The following is a 19,165-nucleotide window of genomic DNA, read 5'->3' as shown; positions in this document are numbered from 1 at the left end:
GTTTCACCACATGGCTAAAAGTTGCAGTAGAGAGGTTTGGGCTCTGAAACCCACTCCCATCACCGGCCCATGTCCAAACCTCTCTATTGCAATTTCTAGCCCTGCAGCCCAGGCGGGATCAGTTGATCCAGGCTCTTAGACTCAGTATGGTGGTAGTGGTTCGAGGCGGGGGTGGTGTTTTTCATTGTTGCAGTGTTAGACATACCCTGAGAGACCCAGACCTAGGAACAGTGCTCTGTCAGCATGAGATTCAGCACATGGCATTCACTGGGTGGATTGTATTACAGCAGACTATTCAGAGTGGGACTGATTGGGACAGTATGGCTGTCTCATAGCCCTAAGAAATGCAAGGCAATTTGGTTTTGTCTGTCACTTTGTATTTTGCTGTAAGAAAATCCAGCCTTTGGACAGTACTCTTGTCTGTCTGAAATGGCTGTATTTTAACTGTCAAACACATAAAACTATTAACACATCTTAGTGCTTGCTGCATCTGAAGTTAATGCTGTTTGAAGGGAGATAATGTTCAGCATCAATCCATCTGAAGCACAGGTCATATCAGTGCAAACTTTCCACACTGCCTTGCCAGTGTGCATAAGTCACTGTACTCCATACAGGGGTAACCAAGTAATTATTTGAGTGCAGGGGACTGGACTAGATGACTGAAGTCCCTCCCAGTCCTACACTTCTGTGATTTAAATACCAATGTAGGTACCTAATTTAGGAGAGATGCCAAATGGAGCTGAGAAATTCTGGCACACCTACCCTCATTTCATAGCATGTCTCTCTCTGTGAGGGCTGCTATTCTGGAAAATGCCCAGACTCTTCTGATACAAGCATGAAGTTCCAAGCATTATGAGATAAATGGAATCCAATCCTACGCATAATCATGTTGTCTGGTGCTTTAAGAAGTAATGTTACTGTGCAGATGAATGATCTCTATTGCAAGGTCAGCCGAGACAACCAGCCATTTCATATCATTGCAATGGTTCTGTGGCTTAGTATAGTGAGATAGGTCTCTTTAGTAATAGGCTGTAATCATGCCCTGTATGATTCCTACACAGCTTCCTAAGAAAGGTGACTCATTCCACTCACGTTGAGTTCTTACTTCCTTACTGGTCATTCACTTTTCACAGCTATGGTAGCTTTAACCTCAGGATTAATACTGACACCAAGGAGCAGGGTATTGAAATAATAAAACAGTTCTCTGGTAATGTTGATTTGTAAAACTGAAAACCTCAGAGCAGAAACCTCAGCTTCTATACCTTCACTTTGGCTGTGACGTCTTTTCAAGGGGAAATTTTCTGACACTGCAGGGCATCAGTGCAGTTTTTTGAGCTCAAGAGTTTGGGGGGAGGGGGTCTTTTTTTTCTTTATAGAATTCCCTTTTTCTTTAATAGCTGTACATGTAGCACCCTCTTATGTCTCTTATTTCCCATGGCAGGGGGAAAAAAGTTATGGATCTATATTTCAATGAAACTTCAACCTCTGCTCTTATAGACACCTCTCTACATACTTAGGCTACATTTTAACAGCTGTACACATAGGTGAGGGAATTGTTGTTGTGTTTGAACCGCACATCACCTGTCAGTGCTGATGCACTAAAAATGTTTGCAAGAGGCCAGGTTCTTAAAATAAAGATCTATGGTAGGGAATATGGCAGCCTGATTTTTAGCCGCCTTCTGGGGCTATTGGTGCACTATTGTGGATGACCTGTTAGGGAGGATCCACCAGTAATCCTATGCTGTTCCATGTACATTCTTTACTTGATAATTTCAGTTAAATCATCTTGTTGATGGCTTCCTGTTTCTACCTTCACGGGTAAATATTTAGTATTTTATGAATTTGTTGCTCTAGTATGATCGGACCTGGCAGTTCATATTTTGGCAGCGTCACTAGCTCCCAGTTCAGGTCAGTTTTCTATAACCAAAATGCTGACTTCTAAGTGCTATACATTGACTGAGGCATTTGCCACAGTTGTTTCTCCACACTGCCCCCCTGTGCATGAGACAGCCTCCCAGTTCTGCTCTCAAGTCACTTAACCCTCTCCCTTCCCCTCCTTTCAAATGGATCTTTATGACTCACTCCCTTTTTGTCTGATGTCCATAAAAATGAATTGTAATTATTCTGATAAATATGTTGGAAGTGCACCACCAAAATGTGTATGTTCTTTGAGTAACTAGCTGATCTTATTTTTCCTCACCCCATGGTTTCCACGTGCTTTGTTGCTCGGTTTATGTCAGGTCTGAAATTAGTCTCTAACCCTGCAATTGAGAGCATATTGTCAAGTGTAAGATCAAAGCCAAAGATTGTAAGCTCTTCGGTGGCAGGTGGAAAGAACCTATTATCTGATAGCTAAAAACAATCTAAAAATGTTAAATAACAGTAGCTTGCGCAAGTGCTTGTTGTATATATTGCCTGAACACCTTTGCTCAAGTTACCGTCAATTTTTTTTTGTTTGAAGTGATGGTCTTAATGTAATGCATTGTGCTTGCATTAAAAAAGTAATCCTGAACTTTGTAGGTGTTATGACAGTTCTTTAAAGGTAAAGCATTTTTTCAGGTGCACTTAAGAAATCTCTGGTTGAATAGCAATAAACTTTTCAACTTGATGCTTGTTTGTGACTTTTTAGTTGAGAATGAGGTGCTTAAGTTAATATGATAGAAAATTGTGGGGAATAAGAACAACTCAGCTTTCAGAACAGATTTTAGGTCTGTTTTTATAGCTCTTTAAAGCATTGATGCAACAACAATTTGTGTGTGTTTTTAATTCTTCTCATGTTGTGATAGAACTTGCAATGGGATCATAGCATTTTTCAAGAAGCCAAAGAATGTTGGAAGGGAGCTAGGCAATGTGCATGCTGATGGCATAAGACTACCTTTTAAAAACCTCCTGCTCTTGTGTAGTGCAGATGTTAGCAAGAGTTTGGGGCTGAAATAGTAACATTCTGGTTATGAGTTTAGTGGCTTTCTCTCATTCATGTTTGTAGTTTTGCTGAGTGCAGGCCAACTTGTAGCCAGCCTGGCCAGGTCTTTCCTCTCTCCTTTGACCAATCACCACTTTCTATAGCCTTTTCTGTTCTCCTTGTTTAACTTTTTTTTTTCTTTGAGTGAGGCAGCCTACTTCCAAGGCTGTTGGTGTCCCTGCTCCATAAATTGGTTGAGAGAGCTAAGTGTGCTTGTCATGCAGTCTCTTAGACTGCATCAGATTTATGGCAAAGTATTCTCTCTTGAAACCGGTGGCATGGATCGACACAGGGTTTTTTGTAGCTATAACATTGATTACTAATCAAAGGAGATATCTAATAGAAATACTATTTTGCTGCATCAGCAATGGAAGACAATGATTTTCTTGGATTCTGGAGGTGCATTTTGCAATTTAGGAAGCCAAACAATTTTACCAAGTAATAGTATTGTCAGCAGAAATTCCACCGTCACTTCCTGTCATCAGTATGTGGCTTGAATCAATGTATATCTATCGAAACTCTGTCCTGCTTTGAGAAGTATTTTAGATTTGCCATAATCCAAAGCTCAGATATACTCTCATTGACTTCAGTGAGCTTTTAGGTCAGGCCCTAATATTACAGCCTGCTATTTAAAATCTCTTTGCTCAGAACCCAGTCTGGTAATATTGTATATTTCATACACTTATGTTTGACCATCCTGACTTTGTAATATGCTTCAAGTGAGTAGATAAAGCCAGGTCATTTTAATTCAAATCCAAGAGTGAAATTCTTTCCCTATATGTGTTGATGGTAATTTTACCATTGACTTCAGTTCGGGAATCTACACAGAAAATGTTGAGGAAGTCACACACAAACCTGTCAGCTACTCAACAGCAGTGTCAAGCATGAGCTACTTTGGGTTCAGGTTGATAAAATGTGGTGGAGGGTATTGACCATATCTCAAAGCAGTAAATTCCTAAATAAAAAACCATCAGCCTCAACAGAGGAATGTTTTCTAGAATTTGTCTCTTAAAAAATACTGGCAAAATTAGGAACTGTAAAGCCACAGTGATCAGCTCAGAATAATGTTTACCTACATTATTGTACAAAAGGGATTGCTTGTATTTTTATGTAAAAGTGTTCTTGTATTTTTCTATCCAAAATCCATTTCTGACTCAATCTAGTAAATGCCTCGGTCAAGGGATGTTCTTAGCTGAGGTAAGAAAGGAGGAGCTAAAATAGGAACAGTTAAAATTATATAATAGTGTATGGGGGGAAAGGGTTAAAATTCTGTGTGGGGGCATATTTGTTCAAAACACAATGTGAGTTTTCTTCATTTTCATTACTAATGAACACTGAGTACAGGAAAAAACAACAAATGGTCTGGTAGCACTTTATAGACTAACAAAACATGTAAATGGTATTATCATGAACTTCCACAAAAGCTCATAATACCATCTACATGTTTGGTTAGTCTATAAAGTGCTACCAGACCATTTGTTTTTTCTGTACAGACTAACTCGGCTACCCCCTGAAGCTACTGAGTACAGAGTTAGAGCTGATCTATACAACCAAGTTGGATGGGCTTAACTACATTGCTTAGGGCTGTGAAAAATTTCATGCTTTGTGTGATGTAATAAAGTTGACCAAAGCCCTGCTGTAGACAACTCTAGGGTGATGGCAGAACCCTTTGTATCACTTAAGGGACTACGCTATAGCAGCTCAGCTGTAGCATTTCTAATGTAGCCATAACCTTATTTGCCTCCCTATCCCCTAAAGTCTGATGTATCTTACAGTTTTTAGTCAAAGAAATGCACTACTTTAGATAACTGAGGTAAGCTTCATGTTATTTCTGCAGTATCGGAGATGCAGGGGGAGAGCCAGTAGCAACAGAGCGAACATGAGTGTTTGATATACTGTAATAATGAATGAGAAAACACACTGTCATCATGAATTATAAATAATATCATGGTCTGTTTATTTAATTACAGTTAAATTTCTCCCTAGAAGGCTTGTCGTGGGACAATAGGTGGTGTTTTGAAAGTTTAGAATTGCAAAAAGGAAAAAGTCAATTTCCTCTGTGAGGTATAAGGCACTGAATGTGCTGCAGCAACAGCTATTTATAGTAATACTGTTTTTTAAACCTCAGGCATGGTTTCACTTACTTCATCACAGTGATAATTTGATCATTCTTCTAAAAAAATAAAATGCTGCAGTCACTGTGTACTGGAATGAGTTTGATGTGTTTTACAGTAACAGAAAGGCAAGGCAAGGCTATGTCAAAAGGTCCCTATCAAGCCTAAGCCCTGTTGTGCTAGGTGCTGTATCCACAAAGAAGAGAGAGGCTTACAGGCTGACTTTAAGACTAGCTTTAACACGTAGGTATGAACAACAATAGGAGGGCGTTGAGAGGAGACCATGCAAGCTAATGGCATAGGGCCATGTGGCTGTGCACAGCTTGTTGGGCCCGAGTCAAAGCTGAAATGTTATAAATAACATATCTACACTGGCCATGAATTGGAGGCTAGCATGGAGATGTTATTGGGTGACAGTGATACAACCTTACCAAATTCACAGTCCTTTTTGGTCAATTTCACAGTCATAGGATTTTAAAAATAATAAATTTCATTATTTCAGCAATTTAAATCTGAAATTTTGCAGTGCTGTTACGGTAGGGGCCCTGATCCAAAGAGTAGTTGAGGGTCAGGGGTTGCAAGATTATTTTGTGCAAAATAGTTACCCTTCTGTGCTGCTGCTGGGATACTACCTTCAGAGCTGGGTGCCTGGCCAACAGGTGCAGTTCTGTGGCTGCCCAGCTCTGAAGGCAGTGCAGCAGTAAGGGTGGTAATGTCATGATAGCTCCCCGCCCTTCCCTCCTGCCACCAAAAAAAAACCAAAAACAAATAAACCTGATGATTCCTATAACTCCCTTTTGGGTCAAGACCTCCAATCTGAGAGCTGTTGATCTTCTCTGGGAAATCTGTAGCAGGAGAAACCATGAAATCTGGTCTTTTGTGTGCTACATGACGACATGTTTTTCGTAGCCATGAAAGTGGTAGGACCCTAATAATAATGACATAGCAGGCGACCTTCTTGATTCTTTCACCCCCTTCCTCTGCAGCAGAACCCATGCTCCAGGAGGAGCCATCTTACAGCAACTTCAGTGTTCTAGAGATTCACACCTTCTTTGATAAATCCCTCCCTTCCTTCTGTCTCCCCTCCGCTACCATACATCCCAGAAGATTTCTCCCCTAGGTCCCTGCCACTGAAATTTCAGGCACAGTAGGTAGGTTATGGCAGCAGCATTTGGCATGAGATGAAAGAACTCCACATTTATAGTGGGAAGGCAGCTCCCATCAAAACTGAGGAGAAAGTAGTATGTCTACATGAATGTCTTAGTTCAGCAATCTGTTGTTTTTGTTGGCTATTTTATTGTCATCCTGCTGAGCAGGTCCTCTCCAGCATTGATGCACTTGAATAAGGGCTTGCAGGATTTGGATCAAAATGGTGCCTGTTATGAAGAATGTGGGAGGTAGTGAGTTGGACAAATCATTCTTTACTGCCTCCCCTCCCCCCCATCATGCTGATAAAACACTCTCCTTGGTAAACAGGTAAGACATTCCCATGTCTGAGAATGTAGATGAACTTACATTTCTCTTTCTTACCAGCTAAGTGCTGTTGGGTTCTCCATGTGTGACAAATGGCTGAACTTCACAGGGGTGAGTCATAAACTATTGTTTCAAACCTTTAGTTTCCTCTTCTTTTTTTTTTTTTTTTTTTCTGCAAAACAAATGAAAGTCTAAGGACTCATGTAGTTAAATGATATTAGCCAACCATTTAAGGAAGTAAAACGGTCACATGAAAAGGGGTGTGGCCTGCTTAGTGTTCTTGTTTGCATTTGGTTGACATCAGAGTTATAATGCCTCTAACTGCAGCAGTGACTTCCTTGTGGGGACAGTATTGTTCAGACATCAGCCAGGTGCACTAACAGTGGGGCAAGGCAGCTGGTGATTCAAAACAATATTGGACAGGACACAGCACACTCTGTGAGTACAACTCTTTGCTTTTAATCATTTCAGCCAATGCAGGGATGCATAAGGTGGTAAAAGAGAAATTGAGTTTTCACCCACATGATCTTTCAGCACAATCAAATGCTTTAGCTTCATGGCAAACATTCTTTCTGTAAGGCTGTTTTTCTTGACTGGCATTTTTATTTTAATAGACGAGCTCTTAAAATTTCCTGCAGTGAAACTGTCCAAAGGTAAGAGTCAAATTAGTGGTAGCTGGTACGTTTCAAGAGCTGTACGGATAATTTTTTGGCTGCAGTTGATGAGCAATCAGCACAAATTAGGGATGGAGAAGAGTGCTAAGGCAGCATAAAGGTGTCTACACATTTGTGGTGCTGCAGCATGCAAGTTAAGGAGACTGACACCGCTAGCTTAATGCCAATTACCAACAACCCTGAGTACAAATCTGTAGCTTGAGATGGACACAGCCTAGGAGCAACTCAGCAACATTCCTTTCCTCTGGCTATAGTCCCTAGGTCAGCAAGATGAACAGAGACCTGGCTGGGCATCTTTATGCTGGCTCTAAGACATTTGAAATTGTCCCCTTGTATGAGGGCTATTCTCCAATTATTCTGGCTCTATGGCTTTAATCTGTCAGCAGTGTGGTTCAAGATACCTGCACCATAATAGAGGATCTGGCCCACAAAGTCGGACCAACTTCTGGAGCTGAGATAAGCTTTTGAACTACACAGCGCTCTAATCACACCCCTGGCACCATGAGGTCTTCTAAGCCCTCAATCCTGCAAAGAGACCAAGTGACTCTGGGACAGCTCATTTACGCTAAGAGTCTTGGCCCATTGTCTGGTATAAGTCTTTGTCCATTGACTATATTCAGTTGGCCATGTCCAGTGTCAGTGTTGCACAAGAAGTAACTCTGGAGAGAAGAATGAAGGAGTAAGCCAGTGGCCTTACAGAACTGTTCAGGGAGGACAATCAGTGTGTGTTCCCTGGCAAGGATCCCTTGGCCCATCCACTTCTGCTACTCATTTAAAAGTTGTGGGGAAAGACAATCTATTCAGTAACTTTCCCAGGCCAAAGTATAATCTGCTGGGGCTTGAAACCAGGAACTTAGGAACTAAAAGCCTAAGCTTTTCTTCTAGTGCCTGAGCTTCAAGACGCAGGTTACACAGCTAACAGGCAAAAACAGACTCCAAACTGCTGTATGTGGCCAGATCACTAGACAGAGCCACAGAGTAGATGTGTGTGTTACAGATGTTACCTGGCCAGGAAAGCTCAGCCCATGTTCCAGAAAGCCACAACAGCTCCAATATCCACACAGGTCACGTGTGTGGTGGTGCCCTGGGTGGAGTGGCTGTTGGATTGAACCCAATACCCATGGAGTTCAAGAACCATTCTCCACTGCCCTGGGTAAGGAACCTGACTCCTTAATACAAAGCCTGCAACAAACTCATAAGTCTGTACCTGGGACATGGCCCTGGTAAGGCCAGAGCCACATGGTGGGCACTATTCTATAATTATTTATATTATTGTTTCACCTAGAAGCACTAGGGATGGACCAGGACTGCAGTATGCCGGATGCTATAAAAACAGAACAAAAAAGTTGGTCCTTGCCACAGTTCACAATGTGAGTCTAGAATGACACAACACATGGATACATACAGCTGGGGCGTACAAGGAAACAATGACACAGCGCTGATCAGCATCCTAGCCAGTGGTCTCAAAACACTAGCAGTGTTTACTCTTTTTCTCTCAGTTCTCCTATACACTTTGTCCTATTGTCTTTGTTCATTGTGCTGTCTAATGACCATACTTTAAGGGGCAAATTCATCAGGAAAGCTTCTGAAAAGCCCAGTTTAGGCTGCCTCTATCAGCCTGAAAGCCTGTTCCTCCCCAGCACCGTCTCCACAGGCGGCAAAGGGTTAGTGGAAACCAGGCACAAGCCGGGCATCAGCTGATTCCCAGCTTTCACGCCGTCCCAGATGCTGCAGATCTGCTTTTTAAATGTACTAAGAGCCTGCTGGCTCTTTATACATTTAAAAATCCAGAAGCACAGCACGGGAGACCTGGTATGAGCCAGGATAGCTGATTCCCGGCTCAGGCCCGGTCCCCCCACTGCACTTGAGTCTTTTTACATTTAAGGCTGGTTCACAGCAGGGGGATCCGGCGTGAGCCAGAAATCAGCTGGCCCAGCTCACACCTAGGGTCTGTCTGCTGTGCTCCAGTCTTTTAAATATTTTAAGAGCCTGCTGACTCGTAATACATTTTAAAAGAAAGAGCCGCATGTGGGTTAACTCCTGGGGCTGGAAGCTAACCCCTCAGCGGCTCCCTGCTTATTGACTGATCGACTAGTTGATGGAAAATCTATTGACTAGTTGATTAATTGAATAAACTAAATGTAATATCCCTAGTACAGGCCAATGGTGGGAGATAAATAGCAAACAAGCTTTTTTTACTTTTTCGGCATCCTCAGATGGTGACCTGAAAGGAAACTGATGGCATCTTTCACTTCTTCATATTATAAATACACATGTGCTGCGGTAGTGAGGATCTCAAGACTTGGGCTAGGTCCCATTGTGCCAGATGCTATACAGATGCTGAGGAGAAAGAAGATCCCTGCTCCAAAGGCTTTGTTCAGTGTGAAAAATTAAATAGAAAAGAGAGAGGTTCAGCAAAACTAACAGAATTTCATTGAAAATGTAGTTGCACCAGTTTAGAGTGCAACAGATCTCTGTTGGAGCATAAATATGTTTCTCTAAAAATAGTAGTACAGGTGAGCCCTGATTAATTGAAGCTCCAAGTTAAATAACATCCGCTTTTGTCCCTGGGAAAGCGTCCTGTGGCAAAATACCTCAGCTTGTCGGGAAGGAAACTTCAGCCTTCACTCCTGCAGAGGTTGGGCCTGGTTAAAATACCAGCAACCACTGTCCATTAGTGCTTCTATCATGCAGTTGCAGTGGCAGGAGGCTTTCAGAAAAATGCCACTGGCAAGACTGAGGACAAAATGCCTAGTGAAGGCCAGAGAAAGTTGCTACCCTCGCTTATACTCACTGCCCCTCTCTTCCATATTCTCAACAATGAATCCAATTGAAATTAAAACTGCTCAAATAGGTTTAGGCTCAAACTGCTACACCTAGGCTACATGTACACTGATCAGTCTTGTGCAAGAACATATGAAATATCGCTGCGCCTCATTTGCATACTTAATGAGCTTCTATTTTTGCACAAGATGCTTTTATGCAAGAAGGAGCAATCTACACTGTTTCTTGCACAAGAGCCATTCTGCCTGAAAATAAGCGGCAGAACAGCTCTTGCGCAAGAGAGGGTTTTTGCGGAAGGAGGAGCAGAGTAGACTGCTCCTTCTTGCACAAAAGCCCGTTGTGCAAAAATGGCAGCTCATTAAGTATGCAAATGAGGCGTGGCAATATTCATCACTGTGCCTCATTTGCAGGGCTGGACAAATCACTGTTTCTACTTGCCACAGGCAAGTAGATTTCAGCTGGTCACCCCGTTCACCAGCGCTGCGCGCTTGCGCAGTGCGGGGCTGGTGAGTAGATCTCGCCATGGTTTGTTGAGCCCTGCTCATTTGCATATGTTCTTGCACAAGACTGGCCAGTGTAGACATACACTGTAAAAGGAAACTGTTTTTGTTCATGTAAAAAACACCCTAAAAGAGAAGGTAGTACTGGGAAAACAAGGTAAGCCATGCATCAGCGGAACTTCTGAATGATTTCACCTCAGTGGAGTTTCACAAGATTAGAATTTTTCATGAGCGTTAAGACGTTTGTTTTCAAAGTTCCAAGTAAGGCTGCAAATAACAATTCCCTCTTTGCTACTAGATGAAGTTTGCCATATTTGTTGAGTTGCTATGACAGCTGAGATCACTCCATTGAAATCAGAAAGATGTTATCTGTCGTTCATTAACCACACTGAGCAATTTGAAAATCCCCAGTTATGTTGTAGTTGAAGTGATTTCCTGTGAGATGGGGTTGGAGAGCAAGCATGTGTGTCTGTATGTACGCACACACACTTCATACACGTGGAGCACTGTGATGCCTATCTTCAACCACTCCCCCCCCAAGAAACTGACAAAAACTGGATGCTCTACAGAGGTGCTTTTCTAATAAGAGCGTAGCAGAAGACTGTTCATTGTGTCTGAAGAAAAACCGGGGGCACTCTCTTAAGTTAGAATGGACCTTTTAAGATTTGTCTCGTGTACAAGTATGACCGTGTACTGAATGTGGGAGGGGGGCTAGGGACAGCCGTTCCTTGGCTACTACATTAAATTGTTTATTTAAAATCTTTTCCCTCTCTAAAGCTGATGCCAGCTGAAAGCTGCCAATAGCACAAAAGCTTTAAGTAAAAGGAAGAGAGAAGCCTGCTGAGACTGGCCTCGGCAGGTTCCCATCCTGCACGCTGGTAACAGCCCAGGCCCAGAGGGAGGGCCTGCTGCACAGATGGAGGCACACCTGGGCAAGATGGAGTTTTTCTGCAAGCTGGGGTATGGCAAGCAGGACATCTGCAAAGTGCTGGAGAATCTGGGTCAAGGGGCCCTGGAGGACGATGTGCTGAAAGAGTTGATTCAGATTGGTAGCAGGCCTGCAGTTCAGGAGAGGCAGTCCCAGCAGCCTCTCCCCAGACTTGTTCCCCGTGGGTCATGTAGCAGTCCTGCAGTGCCCAAAGGCCCTGAAGAGGCGCCAGCTGATCCGTCCAGTCACTTGAGACCTATTGTGATCGATGGCAGCAACATTGCAATGAGGTACGTGCCTTCCCATTTTCATACCTAAAAGGGACCTAAATACAGGCAGTCCCCGGGTTACATGGATCCGACTTATATCAGATCCCTACTTACAAACGGGGTGAGGCAACCCCGCACTAGCTGCTTCCCCCCAGCAGACCAGGGAGATGCGAAGCTAGCGCCCCCCCCCAGCAGACCAGGGAGACACGAAGCTAGCGCCCCCCCCACAGCAGACCAGGAAGACGCGGAACGGCTTTTCTCAGCAGACACCTCAGCTTGAGAATAAAGGACTGAGGGAAGTGAGGTGTGGGAGAATAAAACTGAGCTCTGGAGAAATGTTTGGCTAGAGTTTCCCCTACAATATGTACCAGTTCCGACTTACATACAAATTCAACTTAAGAACAAACCTACAATCCCTATCTTGTACGTAACCCGGGGACTGCCTGTATCTCAGTAACTTTGCTTTTTAATGCTGCATGAAGTTGTCCTCTTCTTTGTGGGTGAAATCTCCGATACAGTGCTGCAGCTTGTATTGTGGTCTCATTCTCAGTATCAAGCACTGATTTTTAAAATAATGATGACTTCTGATGAATATTTTGAAACTATCTCCTAACCTCTGACTGTAGCAATATGTTTCACCAGTCCTCTCTCCACTTCTAGTTCATAAATGAAGTCATGCTCTCTCTACCCACAGCTGTCCAAGAAATCTAAATCAATACATTGAGGCATTGGCACGGCAAGCTGACTAACCAGTAATTGAAGTGTTTATTGTAATACTGTACTTGGAAAAAATATCTGATTCAATTGTATAAGTCCCTATAAAGAGCAGAACAGAATTGTAGTTCACCACATGATTTGTTCCTGTACCTTTTTGCATATTTTGTCTGTGTTTGTACATCAGGTGATCATGACTCATGAAAGAGAAGGAACAGTCCAACTGACCTGAGAAGCAGAAGTAGTTTAAATGGGGAAATTTGGGGTTTGGTTTTGTCAAAACCTCAGTCACTATTATTTTGCTTCAGAGGGGTAGCCGAGTTAGTCTGTAACTGGAAAAACTTGAAAAAACAACGAATCATCCAGCAGCACCTTAAAGACTAACAAAACATGTAGATGGTTATTTTGGTTTTGCAAGCACAACCCCAAACTGCCTTGGCCTGTGCATTTTGGTTTTAATTTGTGGTTTGTAGGAATGTGGACTGTATTACCTTTTCCAAATGTTTATCAGCTCAGTTGTGACTTTCATATAATTTTCTTTCCCCCTTTAAATAGTTTGTGCTCTACTTCTCTGATGAGGAATAGCGTTTTAAAAAATATACTAACTACAGCATTACTGAGGCAAAAATACATATAAGCATGCAGACAACCATTGCAAAAATACATGAGAACACACAACTCGCACCTACCTCACATTATACATCCATGAAAAGCTTGTGATGAAAACTCCAGGGGTTCAGAGTTAGTTTTGTAGAAACATTCAGATGTTTCAGTGTTTATGTGAGTGATCAAGCTGAGCCACAATCATTTTCTAAACACACACTGTGCTGGTCAGTTATTCCTATCCCATTTCCCTACTTGATGAGAGTGTTCCTTTCTTGTCTTTTTAGAGGCAGGAGGAGACAAAAGAAATTCCCAGTCAACCTTTGCAGTCCGAGCAGAGGTGTGTATGTTGGGGAGGGGAGGGTGTTTCCCCACATATAAGGACCCTGATCGTTGGGAATCCAGAGTTAGAAGGGAGAAAACCTATCCAGGGAGCTTGACCCTTGGGGAAGGAAAGAGAACCCTGCCTGGTAATTTCTTCCTCTGGATGGAGGGAGAAGCACCAAAGATTTATCTCCCAGGCAGAATGGTGGGAATAACCAGACATAGGAGGGAGAAGGCTTGGTACAAGCATGGGAGACCCAACCCTGAGGCAAGTAGAGAGGGAGCAACACATCCTTTTGCTTCAGCTCTCACTCTCCGACCCAAAACTGGAATTTTATACCTTCTTGTTTTTTCTCCCACTTAGCCTAGAAACTACTAAATCTGTCCCTCTCAACCTACAGACCCCTTTACCGCTCCTGTCTTTGCCAGATACTCCTGAGCTATGTCTACACTGCCAGCTTCTTGTGCAAGAACTGTTTTGTGGAATAGTTTTTGTGCAAAAAGTCTTCCACGAGAGAGCGTCTACACTGGCATGTGCTTTTGCGCAAGAGCATCGATGGCAGTGTGGATGCTCTCTTGAGCAAGAAAGCTCGGATGGCCATTTTAACCATAGGGGCTTCTTGCGCAAGAAATTAATGTTGCCTGTCTACACTGTCCTCTTGTGGAAGAGCTCTTGCGCAAGAGGACTTATTCCTCATAGGGAGAGGAATAACTCTTCCAGAAGAAGTCCTGTTTTCTGATGCTATGCTGTAAATTTACTTGCACAAGAACGCGCGTGCAGTGTAGACAGCAGGCAAGTTTTTCTGCAAGAACGGCTGTTCCTGTGCAAGAAGCTGCTAGTGTATACAAAGCCCTGCAGAATTTTCATTGGAGCTGAATCTCCACTTACCCCAGACTGTGTGCAGAGCCTCTGCCCTTGCAGATCCCTGAAGATTTTCAGGGCAATAAGGGAATGCCAACAACCTGTTCCTCACCTGTTGGGCAGTTGTCATGAGGATGCCCCAGAGAAGGGCTGTGTCATAGTGCAACTTCAGGAAAATTCGGACCCACTGATGATGTTGTTTAACAGTGACAGGGCTTTGATACTGACATGTGGCTCCACTGCAGTACTAATGAGGTGGAAAATACTGTTTTAAATGATGTCCAAAAGAGCTTGGGAGAATTTTTTATGATCTTTGGAGAATAGGTGAAAATTAAACACTGTAGTCCAGGGAATTTAATCACCGTCTTCTGGGCTAAACAGAGTAAAACAACAGAGGACTTGTACAACAGGTACTACGTTCTATAAAGCAAAAAACAAACAAACAAACCCCCAAAACCCTTGAATTAGGGGTTGGAACACCATACTCAAAGGTTCCAGTGAATTCACAAATTGCTTGAATTTCACCCATGTTACAATGCTTAGCACTTTTCGTGTTGAGTCCATTACTGGTATTAACTACCGAGTCCCCACAAGCTCTCTCCAAGGTGGCTGAGTACATATTACTCTCCGCTAAGTAGTTAACTGGGTTGCTGAAGGTCAAACAAGGAGTCACTGTCACAGCTGGAATTACAACACAAGTGTGTGTAGGCCCACCTGCAAACCACAAGGCCATTCTTCACAAGATGCTATGATGGAATGAGCTCCGTAATTCAGAGCTCTCCACAGTCGATTGTGGCTATGTCTACACTGGCAGGTTCTTGCGCAAGAACCTCTTGCGCAAGGGTTCTTGTGCAAGAAGTCTTGCGCAAGAACACGTCCACACTGCCATGTGCGAGATGTGCTTTTGCGTAAGAGCATCCATGGCAGTGTGGACGCTCTCTTGCGCAAGAAAGCTCGGGTAGCCATTTTAGCCATATGGCTTTCTTGCGCAAGAGGGCTTACACTTGTTAGAAAAGAGTATAGCTCTTGCGCAAGAAGCCCTCTCTTACCACGCTTTACTGTAAATCTTCTTGTGCAAGAGTGGGCGGACAGTGTGGATGCTCTGTGGAAGAACAGCCATTCTTCCGCAAGAACCTGCCAGTATAGACATAGTCTGTGTGTATAATCTCTTACATGGGAGGCCACCAAACAGGGCATGTTCAAAACCAGATGGTGCTATGCTGTAGGTGCAGTAGATGGTTTTGGCTGCCATGTCGCTACTGCTTTGAGCTTTTACATTATATATCCAAAATGGGATTCCAAGAAGCCATTTGTGCTTCAGACACTTCAAAGGAAAGTCTCCAGGGTATTTTCATAAAGGAAGGAATAACAGCAAGACAACGAGACACAATAGATCAGGCTACCTGGTTATTATAGGGACTGGCCTTGGCATTCTAAACCTTTCATATAAAGGAACTGTAAATTGTTTTCAATTTCCCCATTTTCATGCTTGTAGTGTAGGCCAGGCATCATACATTCTCTTTTCTTCCGCTTGTATTTTAATTGTCTTAATGACGAGACCAAAACTTTGCAGTTCCTCCATCACACTCTGGCTTTGGAGCTATCACCAGGAAATTTGTGATAACAGTACAAGTAGTTGGCAGTCGCATAACTGAAAGAGTTATTGCTTTCCCGAGAATGTAATTTCATATTGAACAAGGGGAGAGCAAGAGTGGCTTTCCTTTGGGGAAAGCTTTTTTGTATTGCAGGTAAATGGAGTTTAACATTATGGCCTGCGTGAAGTATAATGGGTGCTGGAGGTTCTCACGTTATTCTAATGCAGGAGAGGCTGTGTTTCACAATTGCTCCAGATTCAAGCAGGAATGGCTGTTTCTTTCAATACAAGAAACACATACTCAGACCTCCCTACTGTAAAAACGTTGGGGTTAGGGGGAGAGAAGATGCAGGAAAGTCATAACGTGGAAGAAACTGGCAAAAGGCAGCATTCTGGAAATGTGGCAATCCACATGGAGAAGAGCACCTTAATCATTTCTGTTTTTGCTTTGGGACTAATGCCTGTTGAATATTTCATAGTCTGTATGGGAGAGCCATTGGTGGAGGGCAGATTTTTAAAAGACATTTGCAAAATAAAAATAATGCTTATTTCCTCACCCTAGAATTTTTCCTGGAATTGCATAAGCTTTCTGCAAAAGGACTGTGAGCTTCTCTGGGGATGCAAGCATCTGTCTTCAGTAGACAAAGGCTACTGAAGGATCTTTCATCTAACAAAGACGTAACAAAATCCGGTGACTGGAAGTTGAAAATAGATGCATTCAGACTAGAAATAGGATGAAAATGTTAATAGAGAAGGTATTTAGCCACCAAGGGTTGTGTAGAGCAGGGCTCGGGGACTTTTTTTGTGTTGCGGGCCACTGATCCATAGAAAAATCAATCAGGGGCTGCACACAAGTAAGTGAGAAACAAAAAACCCACCCCTCCCCAACATGGGCTCCCCAATGCTGGGGGGCGCCCAGAGTCTGAGGGGCCGGATCCAGGCAAGCTGGGGGCCTTAGGTTCCCCACGCTGTGGTAAATCCTCCATCAATGGCAATTCTAAATCAAGATTAGATGTGTAACTAAAATAAATGGTCTAGTTCAAATAGGATTTAATTGAGGGAAATTTGGCTTGTATTTTATATAGCAGGTCAGTCTAGATTAGTGGTTCACATTTTGCTGGGGGTATACAGAGGTCATTCAGGGGGAACATTCATTCACCTAGATATCTGCCTTGTTTTACAACAATCTACATAAAAAGTACACGCAAAGGCAGTACGAACTCAAATTTCATACACTGACTTGCCTATATACTAGACACTGAAATGTAAGTACAATAATTATATTCCAATGGATTTATTTTATAATTATATGGTGAAAATGAGAAAGTAAGCAGTATTTCAGTAATAGTGTACTGTGACACTCTTGTATTTTTATGTTTGCTTTTGTAAGCAAGTAGTTTGAGGTTTAACTTGGGGTATGCAAGACAAGCAGACTCCTGAAAGGGATACAGTACTCTGGAAAGATTGAGAGCCATTAATCTCATGTTCCCAAGTAGTCCCGTCTGTCCTTAAATATCTATGAAAATTAATTGGACCACTAGATGGCTCTAGAAGGCGCATTTAACTGAAACAGCACCTAATGACACTGGGGAAAAGGGGCTTTGAAGTCTTGGCATATCGGTGACTAACTTCACTGTTACATGGTATAGAAAGACTGTGTGGTCTAATGGATAGGGCACTACACTGTAGTCAAGAATTCTGAAAAGTACAGCCCTAACTTTTGGCTGACTTGTTTTACTTCATTTCACTCTAATAACAACATTGCTTATTCAGTACGAATCCTTCGAGCACTTTATCCACAGAGCCTCAAGCACTTTACAAAGGAAGCTAAGTATTATTACTACACTCACTGTTCTAAATATAAACTCCTAGGCTACGTCTAGATTGCATCCCTTTTTGGTAAAAGGGATGCAAATTAGACGTATCGCAATTGCTAATGAAGTGGGGATTTAAATCTCCCCTACTTCATTAGCATAAAAATGGCTGCTGCTTTTTTTTGGCACGGAGCTTTGCCGGAAAAAAGCGCCAGTCTAGACGCGGATCTTTCGGAAAATAAAGCCTTTTCCCTCTAGGGATAAGGGATCTTTCGGAAAAGGCTTTATTTTCCGAAAGATCTGTGTCTAGACTGGTGCTTTTTTCCGGCAAAGCTCTGTGCCGAAAAAAAGCGGCAGCCATTTTTATTCTAATGAAGCAGGGGAGATTTAAATCCTCGCTTCATTAGCAATTGCAATACGTCTAATTTGCATCCCTTTTAGAAGTAAAGTAGATTTAGTAGTGGAGTTACATGGCTATAGCACTAGTATAAGTGATTGAGGAGGCATGCTTCTGGTTTCGTGAACTTGTTTGTAATCCCTGGTCTTAGAGGCATGTACCTAGAGCCATCTAACTGCCTGTAAAGGAGCTTTCTTAAATTCCATTCCATCATTTGGGATAATCATTTCACCACTGCTCTTATGTTTAGGCCTAAAATGACACTTTCCAATTTCTTTTTCATGATAAACATACACTATCTGTGAAAGTCATATAAAGGTTTCTGACCTATGTATTCTGTAACTATAGATAAGTGCAGATGTAGAAATATAATGCCATTCAAAATAATCAGTGTGTGGCTTCCGCAGTGTTGAAAGCACTAGAAGGGTTGTAGAGATTTTATCTAGAGAGTTCAAAGTACACAAGTGCAGCTTCTGTAGATAATAGGGGTGTGGGCATGTTTTCCATTTCAGGACTCTGGAGTAGGATTCAGTCTCTGTGTGGTGATCACTATGTATGAGACCAATATATTTATTTCCTTGTGCTGAGATGGTTAAGAGCAAGGCAAATACCTTCCTCAATGTACGGTTTGTAGCCAAATTTAGAGAAGCAAAATGACAAGAAATAAGAACTTGATGGCTCAGGGTAAAGAAACTGAACAAGAATATAGCTTCTTTGGCAGGGCTAGTCAAAATACGGCCTGGGAGCCAGATCCAGCCCACCAAGCTGCAGGATCCAGCCCATGGACCACCCTGCCAGGACACTCAGGCAAACAGCTGCTGCAGTTTAAAGCACAATCCTGTGGCTCTTTGCTCTGCAGGGAGCAGGAGGCTTTGTTTGATCTCCCCACCCCCAGCCCAATCCTCAGCTCCTGTTGGCTGGAACCAACTAGCCAATAGGAGCTGAGAGACCAGCCTGAGTGATGGGGGCAAAGGAAACCTCTTCCCCACTCTGGGAGCTGAGCCATGTGGAGGGAACAGCCTGGATTTTCAAGCCATCTAGAGCTGCAGCAGGCAGGAAGTCCAGCCTGCCTTGGGGGTGTTACAGGGCTGCTGGCTGAGAGATTCTTATGTAAGCACCTCCCAGGCAAAGCCTGCCTCTGGCACCCCTGCCA

General features: G+C 42.9%; 1 protein-coding gene across 1 annotated transcript in view; it reads left to right on the top strand.

Moving 5' to 3' along the window:
- Positions 1 to 129: 129 nt before the first annotated feature.
- Positions 130 to 19,165, top strand: part of ZC3H12D (zinc finger CCCH-type containing 12D) — a 36,068-nt gene continuing 17,032 nt past the window's right edge. The window contains exon 1 of the mRNA XM_075924409.2: positions 130 to 11,725. Within this exon, the coding sequence (XP_075780524.2) occupies positions 11,424 to 11,725 (302 nt within the window). The 5' untranslated portion in view covers positions 130 to 11,423. The remainder of the gene's footprint in view (positions 11,726 to 19,165) is intronic.

Source organism: Pelodiscus sinensis, chromosome 3, assembly GCF_052426305.1.
Source record: "Pelodiscus sinensis isolate ZL-2025 chromosome 3, ASM5242630v1, whole genome shotgun sequence".
Classification (NCBI taxonomy): domain Eukaryota; kingdom Metazoa; phylum Chordata; order Testudines; family Trionychidae; genus Pelodiscus; species Pelodiscus sinensis.
Note: the sequence above shows the minus strand (reverse complement) of the source record. Positions and strands in the feature narration are given on the sequence as shown.